Source organism: Phalacrocorax aristotelis, chromosome 2 (genome assembly GCF_949628215.1).
Source record: "Phalacrocorax aristotelis chromosome 2, bGulAri2.1, whole genome shotgun sequence".
NCBI classification, from domain to species: Eukaryota; Metazoa; Chordata; class Aves; order Suliformes; family Phalacrocoracidae; genus Phalacrocorax; species Phalacrocorax aristotelis.
In genome coordinates, this window is record NC_134277.1 from 94,992,482 (window position 1) to 95,018,660 (window position 26,179).

Below are 26,179 nucleotides of genomic sequence, written 5' to 3' on the forward strand. Positions count from 1 at the left end.
CACTTAAATGGATAAAACAGAGCTGCTTCACACGTATGCTGTTTTAAGGATTAAAAGATGAATTAAAGGACATTTTCTTTCTTTCCATTTTTTTAAATAAATTCAGACAGATCTATTTTCACTTCTATCATCTTAAATCAACTATAAAATCTTGGAAATATGCTTAGCTCAGAATTTCCTAGGCCATAATTTTGTCCTTCCTTGAAAATGAAAATGCATGATATATCTCATTGTATTTCATCAAGGGCAAAAAGTTTCTTCCTGTAGGTAAAGGAAACTCGTACTAAACCTACCAGTTATCACCTCGCTTTAAAAAAAAAAAAAAAGAAAAAACACCAAGGAAAAAGAACCCTTTACCAGCCACAAAAAAAAGGCAGTATTTTGAACAATCAAAATACTCTTTTGAATTATGTAAGGTACTAGGGAAAGAAAAAAGATAGGAAAATGTTATGGATACATGAATTAACTTCTTGGCAAGAGATTTGGACCACCAGAAATTAACTGACTGTTACGACCTGAAAGTAAATGACAGCTTCAAAGGATGTACTGCTGAGTTTAAGAAGGAAACATAGAAGTTTTTTATTAATTTCCTTATTAATATAATAATTTAATTAAATAATTTCCAGTTAGGCCAGATGGGATTTTTATTCTTTGTTGCCAGATTGGCCTCTATTTCATAAAAATTTCATCTCCCATCCTTTTTTTGAACTGAAGGCTTTTTTCAGGATCCTTTGTCTATATTCCAATTAATTTTTGTTAATGATTTTTTTAATATTTCTGTATGTGCATAGAAATATATTTATATATGGTTTATGTGTGTAGGTATATACGTTTCAACCTACATAATGCCTCACAACCTTTCCAGTCTACTACTCAAAATGGTTCAATTTAGGTTTTTCCAGCATACATGTATTTCTAGCCATGAGGTATTGACTTATTCCTTTTTTCAAGTGAGTGATGACATTAAGTTTATCTTTGGAGAAAGGCATCGTTTTTCATTTGCTCATCTTCCTGGAGTACCTTGCTTTGATTTGTCTTGCCTAATCTGAATTAAATGATTGAAACCGTAATAAAAAACTCTAAACCAGCATTTTCACCCCCTTTTACCTTAGCAGAATAGGTGCAAGATAAGCAAGAATTAAAGGTACTCCACTGCTTTTGAAGTCTCAGCTTTCTAAGCACCTGCTGTTGGAAGCTTCTGGTTACTACTGCAGCAAAGAAACCCCAAAGTGGTCAAGTGCTGAGATGGCTAAGGATAGTTGGGCCTGTCCTGCAAGAGGTTGATCACGCTGGCCCTGCTCCAGTAATGGAAGCAAGCTTTAATTTCAGCATGCACATAAGTGCATTGCTGGTTTGGAGCCAAAACGCCTTGGCCCCACAGGATGAAGCTGTAAAATTCACAGGTACATAGAGAGCCAGGACAGAGGGAAGCTCTGTAATCATCTGTTGTGACCTGTAATGGGTGTCACAGAAGCTAAATGAAAGCCCCTTGTACCTTCATGTGTTTTCAAGTGGCAGTGCATGACTTCTCCTGGAAAACATTCTTGTATTTATCACCACTGCTAGGAAAATATTTCATATTTTGGAGGCTGGTTTGTCTAGTAGCATCTTCCAGCTATTACACCTCGTTCTGCTTTTCTCCGTGAAACTGGAAAGTGCTCTGCCTTCAACTCTCAGGTCTCTATTACATGTTTTAAGTGAACACAGTGCTTGGAGCTGTATCTCTGTCTTTCCCTCAGGTTACATTTACCATTTTCTGCATCACATGATAAAAATCTCTCTCCTCTTTTTTAGATTTGCAGTTTGCTGTTCATGGTAGTTGAACTCACCAGGATTTCCACGTTCTTGTATTTGAGGGGTGTTACAGCCTCACGCTTTTTGTATATTAGTCTCTGAGACGTGTAAAAAAATGTGTGTATGCCACAGTTGCATGTTGCCTGAAGAATAGATGCAGTTATTTCTTGAAAGATAACTAAATTTACAGGTTCAGATGTCACTTTGCATCAAGTCTTGTTCTTTTTGAGTGTGCTGCCATTGGAGATGTATAGTTCAGCAGTCTCTAAAGGCAGGACAGATTTGAAGACGGGCAGAAGTGTCCTTTTATTTCATTTTCCTCAAAGATATGGGTTGCAGAAATACCCACGTAGAAATCGATGGATAGAAATTTGCTCACTGGAGAGTAGGCTGTGTAGTGCATGATGCAACGCTTGGCGCTAATTAGTGAGTGGAAAGTATTGTAGAAGTTTTCACCGTCTTCTGTCAGTGGTGTTTGCCTTAGATTATGTAAACTACCTCCTGATGGTAAAAATTTACAGGGATTCAAACACACAGAAAAGTTAAAAGATGAGGTGGGGAGAGGAAGACACTTGATAAGAAGCAGATGTGTATCTATGGTAGCTCCAAGGTGAGCTTTCTGCTTTCAGCTTACAGTTACAGTTACCCAAGGACTCCACAGAAAGATCCCTGTCTTTTATCATGCAGGGAAGAGCTTCAGATGCAGTTCTTGGTACTGTTTATCTGACCTTCGAGAATGAGGAGGAAGGAAGAAGCAGCATTTAGAGCAGTGCCCAGCGAAATGATTCATTCTCCGTTCAGTTATCCTGACGGGCCTTTCAAACCCTTGGCTGCATTTTGCTTATGTAAACGAGAGCTACAACTTAGGTAGAAAGAAGCAGTGTGGTTGGCATTTTGACATTCATACTTTTAAAACCCTCCTTGGCTAAGATCAGTAGGGAATCCAAAAAAGCAGTATAATTCAGTGCAAAAGTAACTAGATTTTGTTCTTTGAAATCCACATAATGTATATATTTCTGATTGTACAGCAGAAGAAAAGGCTTACTTGACTGTTTCTAGGTTTCTAAATTCAGCTGCAGCCTTTTGCCAACTTCTTGCAATACTGTTGTTCTCTCTCATTTCTCTGGGTCCCCTGTGGAGAGCTATGCTTCTGAAGTGCATATTGCAGCCATGGGAATCCTGCTGAAGGAGGGCAAATGGCAGGGAACTTTTCTGTTCAGCCCTTCATTGGGAGAGTAGAAAGGGTATATTGGTTCTCTCAGATCTCCCTGCTTGTGAAAGTCGCTCCTAATGCTGAAGTACAACCCAGTCCTCCTGTTTTCAGCTGCCAAAGACTGATTTGCTCCATAAATATACTGCTCCCAGTCTTCATGACTTAAATCACCAATTAACTTTCTCCCCTGTTCCCAAAGGAAAAAATAAATGTATCAATCTCAGTTTTTTAACCTCATAAATTTTAGTAACAAAGGGGAAGAGCAAGGCATGGCTGGAGCACGCCAGGGAGAAAAGCACTTTTCTGTACCTCTCAGTTGCCGCTTTGCCTAGGGGAAGAAGGTGTTGCAAGACTATCCTATATTTCCATGCCTTGTGCTCACACCTAGGATATTTCTGTTTAGGCAAAGATTGCCTCCTCAGGCTTTGAGTCTAAGATGGTCACTGAAATTGAATGCTACAGCCTGGAATCTAGCTGAACAGCAGGCTCATTACTTGCAAAGCTTCACACTCCCTCAAGTGTGTTTTTGGTGGTGAATTGTATATGTTGTTTGTCATGGCCATAGTTAGACAAGACCCTTAAGGGGTCTAACTTCAAAGGCAAGAGCTCCTGAATTCAGCACCGGCTTCAATTTGTTCCATTGCCAGAAGAATATCCTTTGTTTCCTGCTGGTGCGTTTGCCAAGGTAGGTTTCTTTTGATGCATTTGCCAGGAGGTGATTCCCACTGGCCTTGATAGTCTAACAGGAGTACAGTTAGCCTAGCTCAAAAAGCCGCCCGCTCAGGCCACCGTGTGCTGAGGGAGCAAGAGTTCATGGTCCCAATTCTCTTGCCTCTATCTGTTAAATCAAGCGGCAGAAAGTTCACCGTGCAATCCTGCACTTCTGGATCCTCTTGGCCAGTCATTGTGAACTTAGTCTCCACCTCTGGCTGGTCCCTTTGAGGTTCCTCCAAATCTCCAAGCTTGGTAACGGCCTGCTGTGGTGTTTGCAAATTATCCCTGTTTGATTAATTCTCCAACTTTTCCAGACCATTGGAAAATAGACTTTAAAAAGACTAAATGTGTTTCACGTCCCTTAACCTGTTTTCTCTCTTACTTGCTTTATGATCTACAGCAGTACATTACCTTGGGCTCCCATGATGCAGGGCCTTGAATGTTGAGTGTTCATCTCCATGTTCTTACGTATCTTTTAAAGGACATGTACTTTCAGGCATTTACTTTTACAACAGGTGCGCACAGACACTGAGCTTAGCATGACTAGATTATAGGTGATTTTTTTCTCCACTGATTTTAAAGACACTTTAAACACATACCTGAAGCGAAACATGAAGTGCAGCAGTTGTCTGCAAATAATCTTGAGTTTTATTCCCTCTCCAGGTGCCTGAAATAGTGATTTTCTGGCAATCTGGTACTTTTTTCAACTTTGTCTCTCATAAAAGCAAAACAAAACAACAACAACAAAAAAACTGCTTCAGAATGCTAAACAGCTTTTAAGTTAGACTTTCTACTAAAATTAAAGGTCACTGTAACTGACAACACCAGGGAGGTGCTGCTGGATAAAGCTTCTTGGCAGGTTCTCTTTTTTCTTTTCTATTTTTTCATTAGCCATCTATCACTAATCTGCACTCTGGAGTTACCTTACTCCAGCTGTTGAGCACTAAGGAAAAACGAGAAACCTATGGAACAAAACCCACTATACAGCCTACAAAGCTGATGTTTTCCTAAGAACAGCTCTTCTTTCCTTGGCTTTCTATTCTTTCTGCTTCTACCATCTTCTGTGTGTTTTAATACATACTTCTGGGCTCTCAGAGCAAAGCCCGTGGCTATTTTTTCTTGTGGTAAATGCCAAGTACATCTTTCATTCTGAATAACATAATGAGGAAGGGATAGCTTGGTAGTTGATAATAGCGGCCCAGGGCAAAAGCCTCAACTTTATTGCTGAGATTTTAAGAGGCAAAGCGGCCTTAGGAATTACTTGATGATTTACAATTTGGGAAGCAGTGGTGGCTTACACTGGCTTAACTGCTTGTCGAACTACTGTGTAAGCAGTATTCGTGATTGCAGCTTTGTAGGCTTCATCATAGGTTGCATGTTTAAACAGAAAGTGTGAGCCAGGTTACAGTTCCAGACTGGAACTTGTTGCTGGCTGAAGAGTCACCACCAGGTACACACTGTGCTGATGCTCAGGGGACACATACGTAGCAGGGATCTATTGAAAAGGACCAAACATTGTAGGCCCCTTTGGCTTATTACAACCCGTAGCAGATGGAGTAAAACTTTAATTAAAGAACCAATTTGCCCATCTACCTCCTCCCCACTTCTCTTCATTATAACTCCCATGTTAGCCCTCCTCTTGGCAATCAAAATCTCAATCCCCCCTTCCCCTTCCCTTCTCCCTCACTGACTTAAACCTAGGCCTCCTCTTCCTTCTAGCCATATCAAGCCTAGCAGTTTACTCAATTCTCTGATCAGGATGGGCTTCAAATTCAAAATATGCTTTAATTGGTGCACTACGAGCAGTAGCACAAACCATCTCTTATGAAGTGACACTAGGTATCATCCTACTGTCTGTAATTATACTAAGTGGTAATTACACTCCAAGTACCCTTTCTACCACTCGAGCCATTATACCTTGCCGCCTCCTCCTGACCTCTTGCAATAATATGATTCATCTCAACACTTGCTGAAATGAGTCGAGCCCCATTTGACCTCACAGAAGGGGAGTCAAACCTAGTATCTGGCTTGAACGTAGAATATGCAGCGGGCCCCTTCATCCTGTTCTCCTTAGCGGAATACGCAAACATCATATTAATAAATACACTAACTACCACCCTGTTCTTAAACCCAAGCTCACTCAAGACACACACCCCCCCAAACTATTCTCAATAATCTTGACCATAAAAGTCCTACTCCTCTCCTCAGTCTTCCTATGGGTCCGCGCCTCTTACCCCCGATTCTGCTACGACCAACTCATACACCTCCTGTGAAAAAACTGGGGGGTGCTCTGCAAGACACTTCCAGGCAATTTGTGAATTCCATGAGGGTGAGAAGCTCAGGTTGGAGAAAGACAGAAACACACTGTACACATCAGGCTGCAAGAGGAACATGTATGTAGAAAGTCCCTGTGCATTGCCCTGGATCTGCACATCTCTGCCCCACTGTAGCTTTATTTTACGTAGCCCCTCAGGCCAATTAAAAGTCTAACGTTAATCAGTTCTTCTCTTGGTCATTCTCAAGTTTCTTTCTCAAAGGAAGCATTAGTCAGTAGTTTTATCTCTCAATTTTGTGTTTATTTTTGAGAGAAGTTTTGTAAAGATTCCTCAAGTAATGTTTAGTCTGTTTGCAAAATCTTGTATCAACACAGTTTTGAATTTTCCCTGTCATGTAGGGAGACATAACACACGGAGAGTTTCTTTAACTGTGAAAAGCAATATGGCTCTTGGCAGCTTTGCCTCCTCTTTTGTCTCTTTGTAAGCTGGAAAGCGAATTTATTTTGTCGAAGGCAAGAGACTTTTAGAGTTATTTAAGGTCTGAGAAGGAGCTCCCAACTGTTGTTCCCTTTCTGTAGCATTCCCATGACTGCTGGAGCAGGAGCACTGTGGAAAAATGGGTAATTAATGCTTCCTTATTAAGGTTATTAATGATTCTGACCCTTGTTATATTAAAAAAAATCCTGAATATTAACCTTGTGACCTAAAGGGATTTCCTCTCATAAATCATCTGTTAATTTTGGTTTAGCTCCTAGAAATATACATTTATATTTTGTATTCTTGCTATAGATATCCATTTCCATTTAGCAAATTTTTAAAAATCAACTAATGGAGGAAAACACAGCCAGGAAAGAAGTGTATTTCAGAGTTAACATGAATGAAGAACATTTGAAGTTAATAATTGTGATTTTACTTTAACAAAATGGATTCAAGTAAGACAGAAATATTTTCTTCGCTTTTCAATAAGATTAGAGTAATTCAGGTCACATATTCCCTTTAACAGTATATATTCTGTGATGGAGTATTGTCAGAAAACTGCAAGTACTTGCAAAAAAAGTGTGAGATACCTTGTGTCTCCTTGAATTTGTGTTTTTAATAATGATTACTAATTCACTGTTGTGTTAAATGCTGTTGTGTGTTTAAGACTGTTGTGTTAAATGGTCAGGCTAGATGAATTTTTATTCAGAAGAGTTTTTGCCTACAATCAATATTTTGGCTTTGTATCCTTTGCCCTCAATATATTTTTTTGCCTTCTTTTTCCTTCTGTGGTTTTTTTTTTTTTTTTTATCCTATTCTTTGCTCTTTCCTATCTTTTTCCAACAAGGTAAGAAACTCTTTGTCCCCAGGTCCTAATGTGGTGGTGTGGAGCTATACCTGCAAATCCCTAGACTTAGACTTTTTCTTGCGGTGTGTTTTCTTTCTGGAACGAGAGTGTAATAACATAGCTTGTTTAGCTTTTGCTGGTTCTAACAGCAGGCAGAAGAAAGCTTTTCTTAATATTTTTGTATTAACAGTCCATTCTTAATAGCCTGGTCTTCTGTACAAGACTAAAAATAGTAGTCAGAGTAAGCATCCTTCTGGATTGTATTTGTAGAATTGAACAAATGGTTGATATTACCAGTTGGTAACATATGACACCAACATTAAAATGCTGGCATACATTAGCTATAACCCTGTTTTGTGAGTGATCACTCTATTATGCTTTCATTGAGTATTCACATACTCTTTTCTGTTAAAACCTCTTACCACCTTTGATTCAATGCCAGCTTTTTTTTTTTACCTTTTCCTTGCTTACTCATTTTTAAAATGCAGCCTACAGCAGTAAGTCCTAAATATTCCTGAGGCCGTCTGCAGGACTGAGCTGCACATCTCCATATGATTCCCCTGAAATCCCTTGGATAAGAATGTGTTTTTACTGTGGAGCCCCAAAGAGCTTAGTCAGAGCTGAAGGTTTCCAACATGCTAGATGCTGTGCAGACCTCCAATCACTCTTTTGGTCTCTCAGCATCGCCCCATCCTTCCCCTTAATTTTCCTTTCAGGTTTTATTAAGTCATAACTTCCTTTGACTCCAAATGGAGTTTGCATACTTCAGGGCACCTGGATAGGATGGTACAGAGTGGGATAGCAAGCTAAACGCACAGAACAGATAGAAGCACAGACTTCATAGGGGCTCTCTTTTTGAATCTCTTCCAGTTTATTTCCAGATATTTTCATGTGGAAGCACTGTCCAGTTTTCCCCTTCCTAGAGCAATTTCTGACGATATAGCCAACCTTGTTGCCATGATTTTTTCATGCAGGGATGGAGCTGCTGAATCTTAGCAGAGGAGTGCCACTTTTTCTGCTGAGAGCTTTCTCTTGCAACATGCACTAAAAGGTCATAGGTTAAAATAAATTTAAAATATGTTCAAGGGAAAATTCACCACACTTACTTGACTGTCAGGGTTTGGGGATTTTTTTCCCTTTTCTTAGTGCTGAGGCATATTAGAGATTTTTATGGTTTTGAGTGGGATCCAGCATTGATACTGTAGCTCTGGAAGAGTGCCAGCAGGGAGGCTTACAGAATATCGAGTTTTATACCATCTTATGTAATGTTTATGCGGGTGGGATATGACATATTGAAATTCAATTTATTGAAATTATTGAAATTATATTCATACTGCCCTGCTGCCAGTGGGGCTGAAATGGCTATGTTTTCTGGCATTCCTGCTTGCGCAGATATAGACACTCAGGGACGATAGGTTTGCATTAATGTTTTTATCTTCTCCTGCACCTATTTTTACTGGTGAACTGGTGCTGTTACACTAAAAGTCTACATTGTACAGCCATAGGCATGTAAATAAATAAGGGAAAGGGTCTGAGTTCTTAAAAATAACAAAAATTTAGTCAGGTTTGCATTGCTGGTTTGGGAACCTTCTTTAGACAGGGTTTAGTTTCTTTTCAGAAAAGGCAGTATCTATTTCTCTCATTAATCCTTTCATTGCAAAAGTCATGTTACAACAATGCACAGAAACCGCTCTACATGAGTTATGTCTTCTTGATTTTATCAGTCTAATTCAATCAGTGTGGATACATTTACATCTGTATAAAGCTACCCTGTACAATACAGATTTTTCCTGTCTAAGAGACAGAAAGAAAGACGTGTTTACTCTGAGGTCATGATGTTGCCATGTAAGAAGTTGGTGGTACCAACACCACCATGTTGGGGTAAAGATGTGTGAGAGGAGCCACTCTCCTAGCCAAAGTAAAAAAAAATTAAACATCTGTGTCAAGACCAAACTATAAGTGAATATAAATGTAGCTTTTTTAAAGTGTGTTTGCTACTTAGAGCTGTTTCATCTCAAAGAAAAACCATTAACATATTGAGAAGTCTTTACTGTAGAGGCTGCCATTTCTGACAGAAAAAGTCCCACTTTTTTGATTGGGCATTTACTCACCTTATCTCATGCATCTTAACAGCCTCCTGAACAACAGCTAGAAGTTTGATATGCATTGGTGGTGGGGGCACTGAGCCTTCCTCATTACAGTAACCTACCATAGAGCATCCAGTTCATAGTTATGGTCAGAGAACTGCAAAGAAAGTCCCCTTTCAGACTAATTTTTGGTTAGCCATGAAGAAGGTGGTAGTAAACTGATCTTCTTGATCACTGTGGACGGAACAAGAACAAATGGGCCTAAATGGAAAAAAAAAAGAAATTTAGGCTACGCAGCAGAGAAGCTTTTCTTGCTGGCAGGAGCATTTAAGAACTAGATGGATGTAGTAGGTCCATCAGTAAGGATTTTTAAGGCAGGTCAGACAAAGCAGTTTCAGGAATGGTTTGAGAAGATTAAATCCTGCCCTGGGCAAGGAGGGGAAAATGGGCAATCTGTTCTCAGCCAGCCCCATTTCCTCTGACTTTTTATTAATAATTTTGATGCCACTTGAGGATTATTATAACTAGCTGTGCTGTCCCTGTGTATTTTACTGATATGCTCTTATATGTGATTCATTTTGCTCCTGCAGCACATGCAGCAAGGAAATCATAACAGAATTTGTTAATGTATAAAAGAAAAATATGCCTCTACTTCAGGGAGCATTTAAATTCTGAAGGGCAGTTCTGACATCTTCTTTCACTTTTGTTTTTCTTTAGACAGGATTCTCAGGTGTTTGTGGCACATCTGTTTTCAACATCATTACATAACATGTTTGGAAACTGCTGGAAAAATATTCCAGCTTTTTTTTTTTCTTTAAAATTTAAAAAATCCATTGCAGGATTCAGCTTTTCAGTTAACAAGGTTATGCAGTAAAGAAAAAAAAATTATTTAGTCAATATTGCAGTTGAAGTAGATGGAAGGATTCTTGCACGTACTTTATTTGTGCTTCAGAAATTTGGCAATTTAAGAAGCCTGCCCTAAGCTCATCACAGTATCTAAAATCAGTTTAGCAAGAAGATACTTAGCCAGTGCTTTGAAGCATCCATACATAAATATTGCCATGTCATTCTGTTGGTTGGGGTTATGTTGCTTGCTGAATGATTGCTACTCATTTTTTGCCAGTATAATCAATAAAAATGACACTGAGAAATCTGATCTTTCTTCTCTGCAGGCCAGCTTTGGGTGGTCTCCTTACATCATCTTTTCGGCAGCACCAGGAGTCCTTGGCAGCAGAAAGAGAAAGACGACGTCAGGAGAGAGAAGAAAGGTTGCAAAGGATAGAACGTGAAGAAAGAAACAAATTCAAGTAGGAGTCAAATTTGCTTTCAGTCTGTTGCTTTAATGTAGATGGATTTGTAAACCATTGAGACATTCAGTTGCAAAATAATTGAATTGATGAATAGTTTGTGTGTCCCTTTAGCTACCATTCTTGATCTAAGTATCTTAAGAACTCGTATATTAAACACGTCATGATGAATTTTGGCATTTAGTAAACCACTAAATTTTTAAAGACAGCTCTGTATTTGCCAATTATATTGACTGGATACCTGCAGAGGTCAGGTTTTGTTAGCTAATATACTTCTCAAAGTATAATTTCAATTGAGGCATAGGGTTTGAAGATGAAACAGTGGAAGGAAGGTATCAAGAAGGGAGGAAGGGACAGCACTGAGACACTTTTTTGCTTTTACGTTCTGCAAAGTAAAAGTGTTTTGCTGTCTTGGGATGTATGGAGGTGTTTTTAAACTACTTTTTCCTGCTTTTCTGAACATGTGTCTCTTCCTCCTGGAAACAGCAACTGACAGAAAGTAGTTATCAAAATTATTGCTCAAACCATAGCCAGACAAAGTCCCTAGCTGAATATAGGACTTTCCATTTCCTCATCTGAGATGATGTGTGCTGTGGGATCCCAGGGTGTGCTGCCTCAGGATAGTAAGAGACAAGCGCTCTCCTCATGTTAAATCCAAGTCTGGAAATCCCAGCACAGGCATGAGCGGAGACTGCAATGCGCTTAGGATAGATAAGGAGCCTATACCTGAAGTGGTTTGCCTACTGTCTGAAGCATGTACACTAGGAAACCAATTTGTTTCCTCATAAACAGGAGTGAAAAGTAAACATACTTTTAGTAGTTAGAACACATAATGTAGTAATCTAAAGAATGGTAGGATAAATGTTATGCAGCCTTATAGTTGGTATTTGTGGAAAAGATGGCACTGGGCCATCTTTTCATATGAGCTTGTTTATTGGTATGCAGGATTGTTTTCACTGTAATAATCTCTTTTGTGAGAAGGGGAAATGGTCTGTGTCATAGTGAATTTGGAAAGAGGAGTAACTTACTGGTGGTTGGTTGGCTGGTTGGTTGGTTGAAGGAGATATTCTCCTGGCTCCAGAAGATAGCTAGTTTAGAAGAAAATGAAAGGCAGACGGAAGGTGGAAGAGCACCATAATAGGATCTTTAGCAGCCAACAGCTGCCCAAGTCCTCCTGAAACAGAAACAATCAGGTCTCAGTCTTCAAGCCTCTTCCAAAAACTCTCCCTCTAAATGGTATTATCAGGCTGCAGTAGGCTGCCGTGGACAGCTAACGTGATGTTTCAGAAAGGAAACTCCCAGACCAAAAAAGCCACCAGGACATTTGGCATCTACACATATCACTAGAAGTTGGCTATGGTAGTTGTTCTGTCACTAAAAGAGCTTCCTTAAAGTCAGAAAAACAAATTCTTAAAAATATACATCATCATCCCATTCATCCAGAGTCAGAAACTAGTTAACTAAATGTCATGATTGTGTTGCATATCTAAGACGACAGTTTTTCAATGCCCAGTGTTTTCATCTTCTAGATTTGAGTTCTCCAGTCCCACCCCAAAAGTTATAGCTTGTGTATGAGTAGAGGGTCTCTAAAGCCACCAAACATCACAGACAGACAGCATCCCACAGTTGATTAAACAGTCTGTCAGGAGGAGGACAAAGCCACAGCAAACAGTCATGGACAGTTTCGTAAGAGTTCTTGGGATTACATTATCGTATCATCAGTCTGGCTAGAAACCCAGTCTCTGAAGATGTATTTTTGATTAAAAATAGCACTTGCAATTCACAGCCTTTAAACTCGTGAGCAGTACTGGATTTACCATCATGACTCATTTGTTATCTCATTCTTTCCAACCCTGCCTTGAGAACATTGCACTAGGTTCTGGCACCATTATTGACAAATTGGAGATAATTTAAAGGAGAGCATCACCAGTTGTGAAAGAGCTTGGTTTTAGGAGAGATGTTAAAAAGCTTCACAAGCTTTGCTAGCAAAAGGAATGCTAGCAATACATAATGAACATTTTTCTCAGTAGAAGGACTATGGTACCTGTTGCATATATAGCACAATGTCCTAAAATACAAGGGTTATTCTTCAGCTGTAGGGAAAGGGGAAAGTCATCAGAGCAGAAAGAGCAATCTTAAAATTTGCCCGCTGAAAAATTCCTAGATTTTATTTTTCTTTGCCCTTGGAGTTATTCCCATAGCCATTGTAATTCCAAAGAATACTCTGAAAATACAGTAAAAGTATGACCAGTTCAGGGATTCAAAGGATGTGGAGATAGCCTGAAACAGTAATGTGTGTTCCCTATTAATGGACTTCTTAAGAGCACTTGCAAGCAGATGTTTGATGGATATTGGTGTAGTAGATGATAAGTAATTCATTTAATGATACAATATAAAGAAAAAAAAATAGTGTTTTATTCATAAATGGAGTAGTTCTGAAAATCTTTCTGGTACTCACAGGTTACACTGTGGAAGACTCTAACAGAGTCTAATAGATAAGTTTTGTCCACTGGATTCAACAAAATATTAAAAACATATTCTAAAGAATTATCTTGCTGTGATATCAAGGCAGGCTGCTGTGCTCCAAGTTAAATGTGCATCCACATTTGTGGATGTGACAAGCCTGCCTGAAATCATGGAGCTCAGGCATCCAGCGAAGTTGACTTGGCAAAAGCTAAATATATGAGTTACATGAGGGCCTGTGGGAGGGGCAGCTGAGGTAGAGGGAGGTTTGTATTTAAAACTCAGGGTGGAAAATAATGAGGTGAAAGCTTGTTACCTGTCCGCTGATCCTGCATGTGCCTTGTAAGACCGAAATATTGTCCTACTCGGTGATGCCAGTCCACTGTCCTGTTTCCACCCGTGGCAACTCAAACACACTGAGGAGAGGTATATTAGAAAGACGGCCAATAGAGTGTGCTCCCTGCCTTGGTCTAGCCTGCCAGGAGCTGCAGTCACTGTTTCAGGGCATTCCCGAAGGAGCAAATGGGGAATGGTTTAATAGCCACTAATGTGCTTGCTCATTATGGTTGAGTTTGGTTCATTGTATCTGATTTCAGATACCAGGTTTCAAAATGTGCTTCAAGTTCTTCACTTTTTGCGTTTTTTTATAATTACTTGTAATGACCTTCCAAACTACATATTTGGTATACACATACTTGTGGTGTTTGCATGGATAAGTGTACACACATACTTTTCAGCCTTTTTTGCAAAAACAAACCATTTGTGTTGACAACAGCCTTCATTGTCTCTGATCAGCTTGTTTGTATTGCTCTGGGTTTCTCCTACTGTACTTATACTTTTACTTACCTTGTTTTTTCTGGTTTCCTCTGCAATTTACTGCAATTCTCTTTTTAGCCGCGATTATTTAGACAAAAGAGAAGAGCTAAGACAAGCAAGAGAAGAGAGGTTTGTACACAATGCATCCATCCTTCCCATTGGTTGTTTGCACTTCCTATATTGTTTACTGTGGAGCTGTCGTGTATTTACATTTTTAACTCTGCATGCACAGAACACTTTTATTCCAAAAGACTTCTATAAGAAAGCGGTTGTTTTAGTAAAGAGGAGAAAGAAGTCCAGCTGTAAGCACAGCAAATAAATGAAGAGCAGTGGGACTGGAATGCATAAGAATGATTGATGATCTATCTTTTATCTGTTTGTGTGGGAAATAAGCTTACTGCATTTGCCTCAGAAATTTGCCCAAATTTAGCATAGTTATAAATTGAATAAGCCTGTGTTTCTCACCCAGTGGGTCCCAAGCTTTCTGGAGGGTCAGAAAAGGCAACTGAGGATAAAGGAAATTGGGATCACAAGCATTGCAAAACCATAGTCACAGGCTGATGGAAACAGTTCTGACCCACTTTTTGCCTTTCAGTGCCAAGTTTGCTATGCCAGTCTCTCTAAACATCAGCGAGTAAATAAAAAACTTAGCAGTGTTTATCACTGAGGCATTATTTTAGGTTTATTTAAATAACGTCTTTAAAGGGACTGAGATGGGTTGGTTTTTCTTCATCCAATTAAATAGTTTAGAAACTCTGGGCTAGGCTGAGAGCTATGTGCTTATAAAAGCACGTTTTTCAAGGAATATTCGACTGAAGACCTTTGCCTTTCAGTAGCTTCACCTCTACCTCCACTAGTAATTATACCCTGGAGGGAGGTCTTGTTTTTGCCTGGAAAATATGCACATTACTGAACAAATAGTAGATGAAAAATAATCCAGATTGCTTCAGTTCTACTTTTATGGTCCTCTAGAGGTTACTCTCTGGAGATACTTTTGGATTGTCAAGAATTGGAAATACATTATCGAGGTATGAGAGCAGCCTTCTCAGAAATAGTTGTGTTGCTGCATTTTGGTTTTGGGGTTTTTTTTTTCACAGAACCATCATACAGGGGGCAGTTTGTTTCTGCAAACTATAAAGTCTGATCTATTCTGGCTGAAGTAGCTAATATTAAAAAATTATTTTGACATCCCTAAGAGTAAGAAGTAGTGGATGGGCTTTCCTTTGTCCTTCCAGCCCAAACAATTACAAATAGTTTAAAACACTTTCTGACGTGGAATGCGTCTGAGCACATGAACATCATACACTGATCTTAGCTGATCAGTGCTCGTCAGCAAGATTTGCAACAAATTAGGAGCGAGCTCCCCAGAACTTTCAAGTTATAAGGGAATATGCCAACTAAACTGGAGTATTTTTGGGGAAGTGTTCACCGGAAGGGCATCACTGCTGTGCAATCTGAGACAATTTCTCTGGTCATTAGAAATGTGTCTTTATCCTTAGGGCTCTTTCGAACTGAAATGTTAAACTATCAGTTCTTCCTCATAAAGAGGAAAGACACGTTTGCTTTGACAGCACATAAAAATTGGAGAAGGCATCTACAAGTGAAGTCTTGCACCAGTAATCCATTTCATTGACCTTCTGTAACTATTTTTTTTTAACAAACACCTTTGCACAAATGAAGTTTCATTTCCTATAGCAAGTTGCATGTTAACTTGTTTTAAGAGAATGGACTTAAATGGACTATAATGGAGTACAGCCTTAAATGGACTGCAAGAAAATGCTATAGCCGAGATGCTAAAATCCAAGTTAAAATCTGGATTGTACATTTCCTCCATATCAGGTTGGAAAAGTAGAAGGAGATAATATTGAGCACATAAGAAAGGCTTTATTAAAAGCACTGGTTTGTCTAAATTCTGTCAAATCTTTGGAGCATTCTGTGTACTGTTGCATCACCCTGGAGCTCCAGAGTACAGGCACCCACTTTTACAATGGCTCTGGGGTGGCATCAGTATGAGGGAGAGAGATTCCTGCAGTTTCATGGGGTCTGAGTGTAACTCAGCAGCTTTCTTTTCACGTGTTCTTGCTGTTTGATGATTTGAGGCCTTTTTTACTTTGCTTGGTTGGACGTTTTCCATTGGTAATTCAAAAATAAACCCAAGAAAGATGATCTCCCAAGCCCTGTCTAGCGTGATTTACAGCTCAAATGCTCTCAAGCTCATGACTTTGTTGGTACGTAAACATTTTAAGTTGCCCTCAGGGCATTGCTCAGAGACCTAGAGAGCTCGCAATGATATTCTCATCTACTTGAACATCATAAGTGGAATGTCATGTTCATGAGGTATACCAAATGGATAGCCCACAGACTTTTGGCTCTTTGTCTACAGAGAAGAGTCAGCATCAACGTGATGATGTCTGCAGGCTTCCATGATTTAAAGGAATATGGCAGTATATACAGAGGCAATGTGTCAATCCTGTAGTGAAGGAACTAATTGTTGCGGAAGGATGGTAGCTAATCCTTTCAACACCTTCAGATTTTGATCTTCATGTGACCTTGTGTATTTGATGCTGGCATTCATTCACTGTTAAGACAACAGGCAGAAACAAAGTAAAAAACCTAAATAAATGTCATTTGTCAGGTGTGAAGTGTTAATAACCGATTCTTGAATGATTTCTTTTATTATTATTTCTTGGTTAAATTGCTATATCTGCTTATTAGGCTTCCCGTTTGATAACTAGTTATGCTGATGTGCTGCTGTGAGAGTTGCTGTTCTGGTTCCCTTTCAGTATAATGAACGGATACATTTTGAGAAGGCACATCTTGATGATATTCCTCTACTTTGCTGGTTGGCTGTGCAGCACACAGCTACAGAAGCTAAAATGTTAAAGCAGCTGAAAAAAGAGCTGAGGGCAATAAAACACTGTAGCATTCCCCCCTGCCACCCCCCGCCCCGTTATAGAAGGATCCATCCAGACCTTTGTTGGAGTCTGTTGGCAAACTGCAAAACCCTCCTCGGCAGCAGCCAGCTGGGCTGTACCTGTTTGAGCTGAGCGGTCAATCTGAATGGCTCTTTATGAGACTGAAGTCCCATCTGCTCTACTTGTGAGGAGGCGGAAGGCGCCATACGTAAGTGACCAACGTCAAAAGAAAGCCTGGCTTCATGAACTGTAACAAAACATTATGCTAATGCCAGCGAAAGGCTTTCTCCTCTATTGAAAAAGCAAAAGTCATTCTCGAGAATTGGCTTCATGTTAGAACTGTAAACAGTTCCTATTTTATAACCATACAAGTATGCAGCTTGTTATATTTTCGTCCAGAGTCTGTAGGGGTTCTTGCAGAATTTGTTCAAAGCCTGTGCATACCTCTGGAGGAATAAAAGAAAATGAGTTTGTTCTTCATTATTGCTGTTCGCAATAAAGCAAACTGCCTCTGAAAACACAAGGACTGCTCTTCGAAGACACGTTTCTATGCTCTGTATGGATGTTTGCAAATGTGCATGCGTGTGTGGCTACCACATGTACTAAGCGTGTTTGTTACCACAGATGGCTGATTTCTTTACCCTGCCTGCATTTAATGCACCCTCGTACACGAATTTGGGCTGTCAGTGAGGCAGAAGCAGGGAGGAGGGGAGTTCCCTGTTACGAAGTGTTTACAACAGCGGGTTATAGGAGGATGACCACACTGTTTCAGGGACATAAGCAGTAGCCTTGATTAACCTGTTTAACAGTTCACTTGTGGGTAAGACAAACAGTCTAAAGCCCGATCCAGCTGTATTCATGAATTTATTCCTTAGCAAATAATGGTGGATAAAATTAGCAGACATCTGGAAGAGGCACATATTTCAAAGTTATTTTGGTCGAAATGTATAAAGCACACTATGAAGAATATGATTGGTAGCTGGTCTTAATAAACAGTTAGTGAGTTCTGCCTGCCTAAAATGCAAAACAGATGTATCTTTGTTCTTTTAAAGTGACTTTGATGAATAAACTACATGTGACGTCAGGTCCAAGCTATTGGATGTCTGAGTCCGGCAGAGAAATTTTTTAGAATAAAAAAAAGAAAACTTTCCATTGTAGACTCTGGAGAGAACAAAGTGAATTCCAGTGCATTGCTCTCAGAGCAAATAGAAGCAGGTTCAGAGACTTTAGATAGTCAATCCAAACATTTATTATTGGTATTGTTTTCAGGGAGATCTGTTTTTGTCTGCTGCACTGAACCATTTTCCTCTCCTTGCAGCAAGTCTCAGACTTTGGCTCTTTGCATCAGTATTAAGGGGCTCTGGCGGGTTTTTTTTTTTCTCTTTTCTTTTTTTTTTTTCCCCTCCCGTTTTAGTCTTTGGAGAGGGAGGGCGGGGAGGAGGAGGAGGAGGAGGGTGAAGAGGAGGACAGGCAAATGCTTCCAAAAGGAGAAGGACTATGCAGACACAATACTATATCTAAGGACTCTCTAACTCTGCTGGTTTTTGCTTTTGTTTTGTCATGAGCAATTTAACGTTTTTCAGGGCAATAGTCTTTGCTTTGGTGTGCATTTTTCGGCAGATTGACCAGACAGGCAGTTTAGTGCTGTACCCCTTGTGTCAGGAAGTCAGCTCGTTCTCTGCAGGTGTTTCATCCATAAACAAGCATCAGCCACAGACTTCTTTTTCTTTACGGAAACCCTCTGGAATTTAACTTTCAGATACAAATACTTGGAGAGGTTGGCAGCAGAGGAGTATGAGAAGGAGCTGAGGAGTCGGAGCGTAAGCCGAGGCAGAAGTGAGCTGTCCTTGAACCTGAGATCTCCTTCAGCCCCATCCTCACCTGTACCCAAGTGTGTCAGCCCAGCATCCATAGAGTCCCAGGAAGAGCTGAGGACCCCTTCCACCCCTTGTGGGACCCCTCAGCCCTCAGAAGGTAAGTGAAAAGGAGGGCAGGGGAAGGAGCGGGGGTTTTATCACAGTGTCTCTCAGGCTAGCAGTGATTTTTGATGTAGGAGTACAAGAATATAACCTCTGAGGTGCCAAAAAAAGGGTCGCCTTATATTGTTTCATGCTGTCTTCCTAAATTTCCTGGGTTTTTTTCTGTAGCTTCGGATGTCTTCTAGTCTATTCAAGCCAAGAATATACTGCTAATTGTTGCTATGATTTTATATTATCATTGTCTGTTCCTATTAGAATGGAATAATTGGAAAAAAGAGCATACAGAGGGTCTTAATTTTAGCATCATGTTCATTGTATATTAGAAGTTACTGAATACTAAACCAACAATATTCCTGCCAGCAGATTTTGCTTATGTGGTTTCTCTGAAAGAAATGCGACAGATGAATGCCAAGATTATAATAACCTTCCAGCAGAGCACAGGCTGAATGGGACAAACAGCAAAGGTCTTGAATTGAAGGCAGGGAGGGTGTGTTGGTTATTTTTAACACCAACAAAAACTCTTAAAATTGTAGCACAAGTAGTAAAGGACTTAAAAGAGACCACAGACAATTAGTAAAAAGGAAAGTATAATTAGTGTTTGCACGGTTGGTTTGCTGTCATATAATTTATTGGTGTACAGAGCAATATTTTTTGTGTGTGCACATCATTCTGCCACTTCCATCATGTCGCCCTCCTTCAGTCCTCAAAAAAGCACCCACCATAGAGATTTATATTTGCGCCACATGATGTTGCATTAACATTGGGAGCTAGAATGCATGTTGAGGGTGAATTATCGCCATCATTCATTTTTATTTTATTTGATTTCCTGCTATGTGCTATTGGTGATTAATGCATTTGTAACTTGCACTGCTTGGTTTTATGGAGTGTCATGGCTGGTAGCATGCTATAAAGCAAGGCAATTTAAGAAAAAAGTTACAAATACTGAATGTTGCATATATTTATCCTCACCATACTAAGTAGGTGAAGTTTATTTAATTTAGGTTTATAAATTTTCCCAATAATATTCCCAGTTTTCTTGTCTGGCATCTTAAAAGTCTCAGTGGAATCATTTGAACTTAAAAAACATGGATATTTTCCTGTAACGCTGATATTCAGAAACATCCAGATGCCCAGTTTTTTGGAGTGCAATATTGCTTTTAGAGCAAATAAGCTGGATTTTTCCACCATTAGGATTTCAGAGGTGGGTAGGGAGCAAGTATCTCTTTTATGATGATTATTTTAACATATTTCTCCTGGAAGCATTCAAAAAAAAATTGCAGCATGAAATGGAGCAGTACAGTCCATTTGGAGAATACATTTAGAGCAGGTGTACAGAGCAACTTCAGGCAGCCAGAATACGGCAAATCTATCAACATGTGGGTAGGCAGAACATCTCTGCTAAAATGCCTGGCAGTACCAGTAGGCATCAGAGGGCAGCACCTGGAAGCCTGGCAAGGAGAGAATGTATGGATGGGGCAGGGTAACCTCCAGCCAAGGGCAGCTACAGGCAGATGGCCAGGACAGCACCAGAACAGGGGCCTCAAATCTGCACACTGAAGTGGGGACTGCTGTTTCAGGCCTACCAAAAGAATTGGAAAGGTCATACGAAGTAATGAGCACATGGGCAGGGCAGGCTCTCTCAGCTGGAGGTGGCCACAGCATTGGGTATCAGCCAACAGCTGGCAGGCTTATTTATAGATTTTGTGCCATGGCCTCTAGAATATTATCTGAGTTCCTTATGGTCTATAATTAATTAAAATATCAACTTTGACTGTCCTTAGGAAATGTTATGAATCCCACTTAGTAGAGAAACTGAGACATTCACTTGCTTAAGCCAGTTGTAGAAAAGCTGAAATAGAGCCATGGACAAGCCAGATTACTTGCCCCCCAAGCAGTTTCTTTGAACATGGAGGTCACAGTCTTCCCAAGCAAAGATAAAACTGCAGTAGGAGAACAATTCCATGGTTCTGTGCATAGGACCCTCCAAAGACTCTGCAAGAACAGTGTTAACAGGTGGGTGAAATTCATCTGCAGAATTCAGAACCTGAAGTCAAACAGGAAGCGTGCTCCTCTACTAGCAAAGCAATAAGTCATTTTCAGAGTCAGATCTATTTTATGCCATTTATGCGGAACTACACTTTGGCCATCCATTATCTACTGGGTGTAAGAAGGAAATGGATTTTGTCTCTGGACCTTTGTCCCATGCTGTGAAACGTCTCAGTATCTTTACCCAGCATAAAAGTCTGAACTTACTGAACTGAAGTGTTTTCTCATATAAAACAATTGGTTCCTCTAAAGTAATCAAGTCTTGTAAGACTTACTCTTGTAAAACTTGGGGTATGGCATTCAAAGGAAATGAAGGCAGTCCTGAAACTGCAAAATGGAACTTAATATTTTTTTTCAGAGCAGCTACTTCCACTTTTTTAATTTAATTGGAGAATATTTTATGAAGTGCACATGTCCAGTAAAGGAGAGCAACAATAACCAAGGTATCTCTGAAGTCAGTCCACAAAGGCATTGGAGATGAATGCTTCTCTGAGACGAGCAGCTTTTTTAGCACTCGAGGAAGTAAGCAAGCCAACCCAAGTGCACATTGTGGACAGTAGCAAACCTTCTGAACATATTAGTAGCTGAGCAAGGTTCAAATACTGCCTAAAGTATGACCGGTGAAAGCATCTCAGCAGATGGAGAAACACCAGAGTGTGAGGGTCCAGTGAGGCCATTGCAGTCCCAGTTGTAGAGCCAAAGGAACTACAGTGCAGAAAGTCAGAGGAGGAACTGGGGTGGGGGACAAAGAAAGATCATTTCTGACTTGGTGAAGAAAGTTCCCTACTGGTGATCACTCTGTACTAGATTTTACCATCACAAGGAATGGGACAAAAAAAATGGGGTGGGGTGAAGAAAGAGAGAGAGTTCCTGCTGAATTCACAGCAAGAGGAATCCCATACTGGAGGAACTGAAGGGAGATAACAACCGAGACTTTAGAGATACCAGAACAATTGAACCAAGAGGGCTTGGGTAACTATAGCCGTCTTCAGACTTACTGTATGTATCCTCAAGAGATGTTTAGCGTATATATCTCCCAGCTCCAAGTAGAGAGCAGAGAAAATAGATGAAGATGTGGTTGCCTAATCTATTATCCTGGCAGGGGATTAGATGTGGGCCCAGAGGGATATTTGTTCTCTCTGAGGGCTTACAGGACTGGGAGTTTGAGGTCTTATCAGCAAGTACTAAGGATACAACATCTTGCGTCTGCTTCAGAGCTGTTTATAGTTGAGTATCGAAAGAAAAGTCATTTCCCTCCATGTCCCTGTATAGCATTGCAAGTTTGTAGCCATCTTTTTCAGAAGGGAGCAGCTTGCTGTCCTCTCTAATATCTCACTCAGAAGAGGGCTGTTGCCAACATCTGATCAGATCATAGCAGATCAGGTTGCTAGGGCTTTATGAGGCCAGGTCTTGGAAATGTCAGAAGCAGCAGATTACACCATCTCTCAAAACAACAAAATCTTTATACATTCATTGAGGGATGCTGATACCATCTCCTTTAGTGATGAAGTTACACAGCTTCTTCAGGAGATTTCATTCTTCCAAGAAGACTTTGCATTTTTTTCCAGTAAGACATTTTTAGAGATTAAGTTCTGGCAGAATAAGTGGGCATGACTCAAAAATTAGTCCTTGAAGCCACATTCAGTTTTCTTCCTCCTGATTAATCCAATTGCAAGTAAAACTTCTGCTCATTTAAAGACCACAACTCCCTCATTTTTCTTAATTGCAGAGAGGCAGTGGCAATGCTAAGCCTTGAGAGAAGTGTGAAAAATAGCATATGAAAGTGCAAAGACATTACCTCTGCTACTGAATCTGGCAATCCCAGTTTAGGTTTTAAAAACTGTATATCTGTAAGAACTGTTCTTTTGTTTTGTTTTGTTTTGTTTTAAAAAAAGTGTTGCTTATAATGGCATCACGCTTCTTAATCTCTCAGGAATGCCACCTTTGCTGTGGATGCTTTTTGATATGACCATGCTTGCTTCCCTGAGTCTTCACGCTGATTTTTGAACTCCTTTTTTAAGGGAAGTGCTACTGGTCTTAGTTCACTATTCTGAATTTATTTGGGTTATTGGTGGATTGTTTGGTAATATCCCTAAAGGGAGAAAGAGACTGTCAACATGAGTGTCCACATATCCCTTTTTTGTTCTAGAAGTGCTTAGATTTTGATACTCCTTGAACTCAAAAGAGCATCCTCTGTCACTATATTGCTCTTTACTCTGTTATATATTAGATTCTGCTAAGATACTGCATCTTTCTGGTATGTGTGGGAGATTTCTTGTTTGAAGTGTCTCCCCTGACTTCATCCTATTCAGTCTTCAGTGTAGCTTCATGATGACAAAGGTGCCATAAGCATTAGCAGTCCTGGCCATGTTTTAGTCAGCTGCTTTCTCCACCTGAGCTGTTGGAGTTGACCTTTTCGGTTATTGCATGACAGCTTTTGTTTTAGAGAGAAACATCTAAAAACCATATGAAACTGTGATGGATTTATGACGTTTCTATATATGGACCATTGCAATGTGGCAAGCTCTGAATCTTTCATGCTATAGTACCATGTTAGTTCCAGGAACTCCTGAAGAATTCCTAAGCTTGCATCTCAGTTATGTTCAAATCTTGTCTTGACTTTAAAATGCTCTTGTGCTATACCTACACACTGACAGCCACGGTCAGAAACACACCACTGGGATTCAGTATGTCTGCCAACTTCTTGCCAGTTCTCTATAATTTTGATTCTCTCGTGGACAGGGTCCAGGGCACAGACATAGGTAAGGTACAGTTAGAGAGACAAGGCATGTGCAGAGCTGCTCGCATATCTAATATTAGACTTTTAGATGCTGTCTATGTAGAAGAAGGAGAAAGGTAAGCTTCTAATTGGGATTGTTTTAAAACATCTTAGAGGGATTTGAGTGAGCATGGGCTATATATTAAACACGTGTATGTTTCTTTTATATATATGTCTGGTTATTTTAAATCAATTGTGAAATTGTAGAAGATTAGCTTCAATAAAATCAGTGGCAAATACATCACATACAGTTTTGTACACTTAAAATGAAGTGCAGTAGTGTGGCACTGGAGATGCATTACTGAAAGCTAGTTTAAAAACGTATGTGTTATTGTAAAGATAGGCACAGGCATTGTTAGAAATCATTTTTTGTGTGGGTGTCTCAGAAAATAGGATAGGCATGCAACATGAAACAGTCTCAGGAAAACATTGTGACCTTCATTATTTTGGCTTATAGTTTCTCAGGATAAGTCTATTTACCTGCTCCCTAGAGGACTGGAATGTTTGGACTGCATTCCAGTGCAATACTTTTTTTCCCTTTAAAGATTCATGTAGTTCTTGAAGAAAGTCTCATCGTATATCATGTGATCCAAAGACCATGACAAGTCTGGAAGGCTTTCTTGCAATATTGTAATGAAAAGTAGTTAACAGAGGGGAAAAAATGAGTATGACTTGGTCATTGTGGTTCAGCCACCCAACGCAAGATTTAGTACAGAGGGATCTGGGGGACTCTGCAGAACTAACATGCATGCCCATTCTCATCACTGTTGCATGGCCATTTCAGTTTTCAGAAAATTGTGGGCTGCTTGATGTGAGTATATGTGGATGCTCTTCAGTTTCTTTGCAGCACGCAGAGACTATGTGCATGTGAAAATCCGGTGGTTTAGCTAAAAACTGTAAAGGTGAATGAATGAATTTCACTGTCAGTGATAAAGCAGGGAAGAAGATACCAAGCATACTATCAACAGTGTTTGCCGTGTGCCAACTGATAAAAAACCTCATCATATGCCATATGCCAACCAATTGGAAACTGAATTTGTGCCATATGCCAAGCAGTTGGAAACTTTGTTCTGTTTTGATGTGGCTATTCTGAAGCAAATGTGCATGAAACAACATATGGGCTTTTGTCAGCTAGATGTGTGACAGTGCCATTTCCAGACTGTGCCATTCGACTGTGTTAATAAAACTAATATATGTATTTTTTTGTTGAAGTGTTCCCCATCAGGTGAAAAAAGAATTCTTCCAGAACCCAAAGAAAAGTCAACAAAAAGCCACGATCTCTCTCCTTTTTGTTGTTTTTTTTTTTTCTTTTTTTGAAAAATCTCTTCCTTCCTGGCTCTGTCTATGCACTGAGTTGTCAATGTCATGCTCAGGTGGGATGCCCATTTTCTGCGGATTCATTCAAATCCTTATGCGAGTCCAACACTCCAGCTGTGGAAGTATGTATAAAAGCAGTGGGCTGGCTCCAGACAGCAAGCGAGGGGGTTTTCCAGGCCACTCTCACGTGCAATGCTGTCATCGCACAACATCCATCAGTCTGTTGCTCCTAATGTTCAGCATGCCATGGACTTGCTTTTTATTTTCTTTCCATAAGGCACTTGTACAACTTTCACGTCGCTCTCGTTTAGAGGGGTGAGCCTGAGACGACTCCATCGTTAAGTGAACCTCTCTCCCGTTGTTCTCTCCACCAGTGAGTGCCAGTGAACCCGAACCAGAGACAGAGACAGAACCAGAACCAGACCCAGAGCAGGAGGCTGAGGCTGAGGCCGAGCAGGGAACGGAGACACCCAAGGAAATAGAGGCTACAGAGGTGGGACCAGAGAGTGAGGTGGAGCAAGGACCAGAGAGAGAGCCAGAAGAAAGTGCAATACTCAGTGAAAAAGAGAGGCAGAATGAGGAAGTGAATGAAAAAGACAACTGCTCTGCATCCAGCATATCCTCAGCAAGCAGCACTTTAGAGAGGGAAGAGAGAGAGGACAAGTTAACCAGTGACAATGAAACTGGTAAAGTGAAGTTTTTTCAATAATGAAGGGTTTCTGGTGGAAAAGAAATGATAAATTGGCAGCTCTGTTGATGTGTTAATTAGCTAGGAAACCCTTTGCGCCTGTCTAAGACTTCCATCACCCTGGCCAAATCTGTTTACATTCTCTGCTTGGAAATCCAGTCTCTGATGGGATTTCTATGTTTGAGGGACAGTAAGGCCTTGAAGAAATAAGGATTCCTTTGACTTGAGACCATTTTCTTCCCCTAAAATTAATACATTGAATCATCGTGTTACAGTGACTTACATCTCAGCTCCCAGAGAATTTATTTGCATTTTCTACACATAAAACAACGAGAGGAGGGGCCCTGTTGACACAATTTGTCATGAGATTCCAGACACCTTGTCTCATACTATTAGGTTTTAGCGGAAGAGGAAGAGCAGTGAGGGCTGGGATGTTTGTTCCATCCCTCCAGTTTCCTGTC

General features: G+C 40.1%; 1 protein-coding gene across 6 annotated transcripts in view; it reads left to right on the top strand.

Moving 5' to 3' along the window:
• Positions 1-26,179, top strand: part of FHOD3 (formin homology 2 domain containing 3) — a 407,821-nt gene that overhangs the window by 313,171 nt on the left and 68,471 nt on the right. For 5 of the 6 annotated variants that reach the window (XM_075084393.1, XM_075084397.1, XM_075084392.1 and 2 more), the window contains 4 exons: positions 10,581-10,715; positions 14,073-14,123; positions 18,669-18,883; positions 25,405-25,716. In XM_075084393.1, coding sequence (XP_074940494.1) covers positions 10,581-10,715; positions 14,073-14,123; positions 18,669-18,883; positions 25,405-25,716 — 713 coding nt within the window. The remainder of the gene's footprint in view (positions 1-10,580; positions 10,716-14,072; positions 14,124-18,668; positions 18,884-25,404; positions 25,717-26,179) is intronic. The other variant, XM_075084396.1, reaches the window with a different exon arrangement.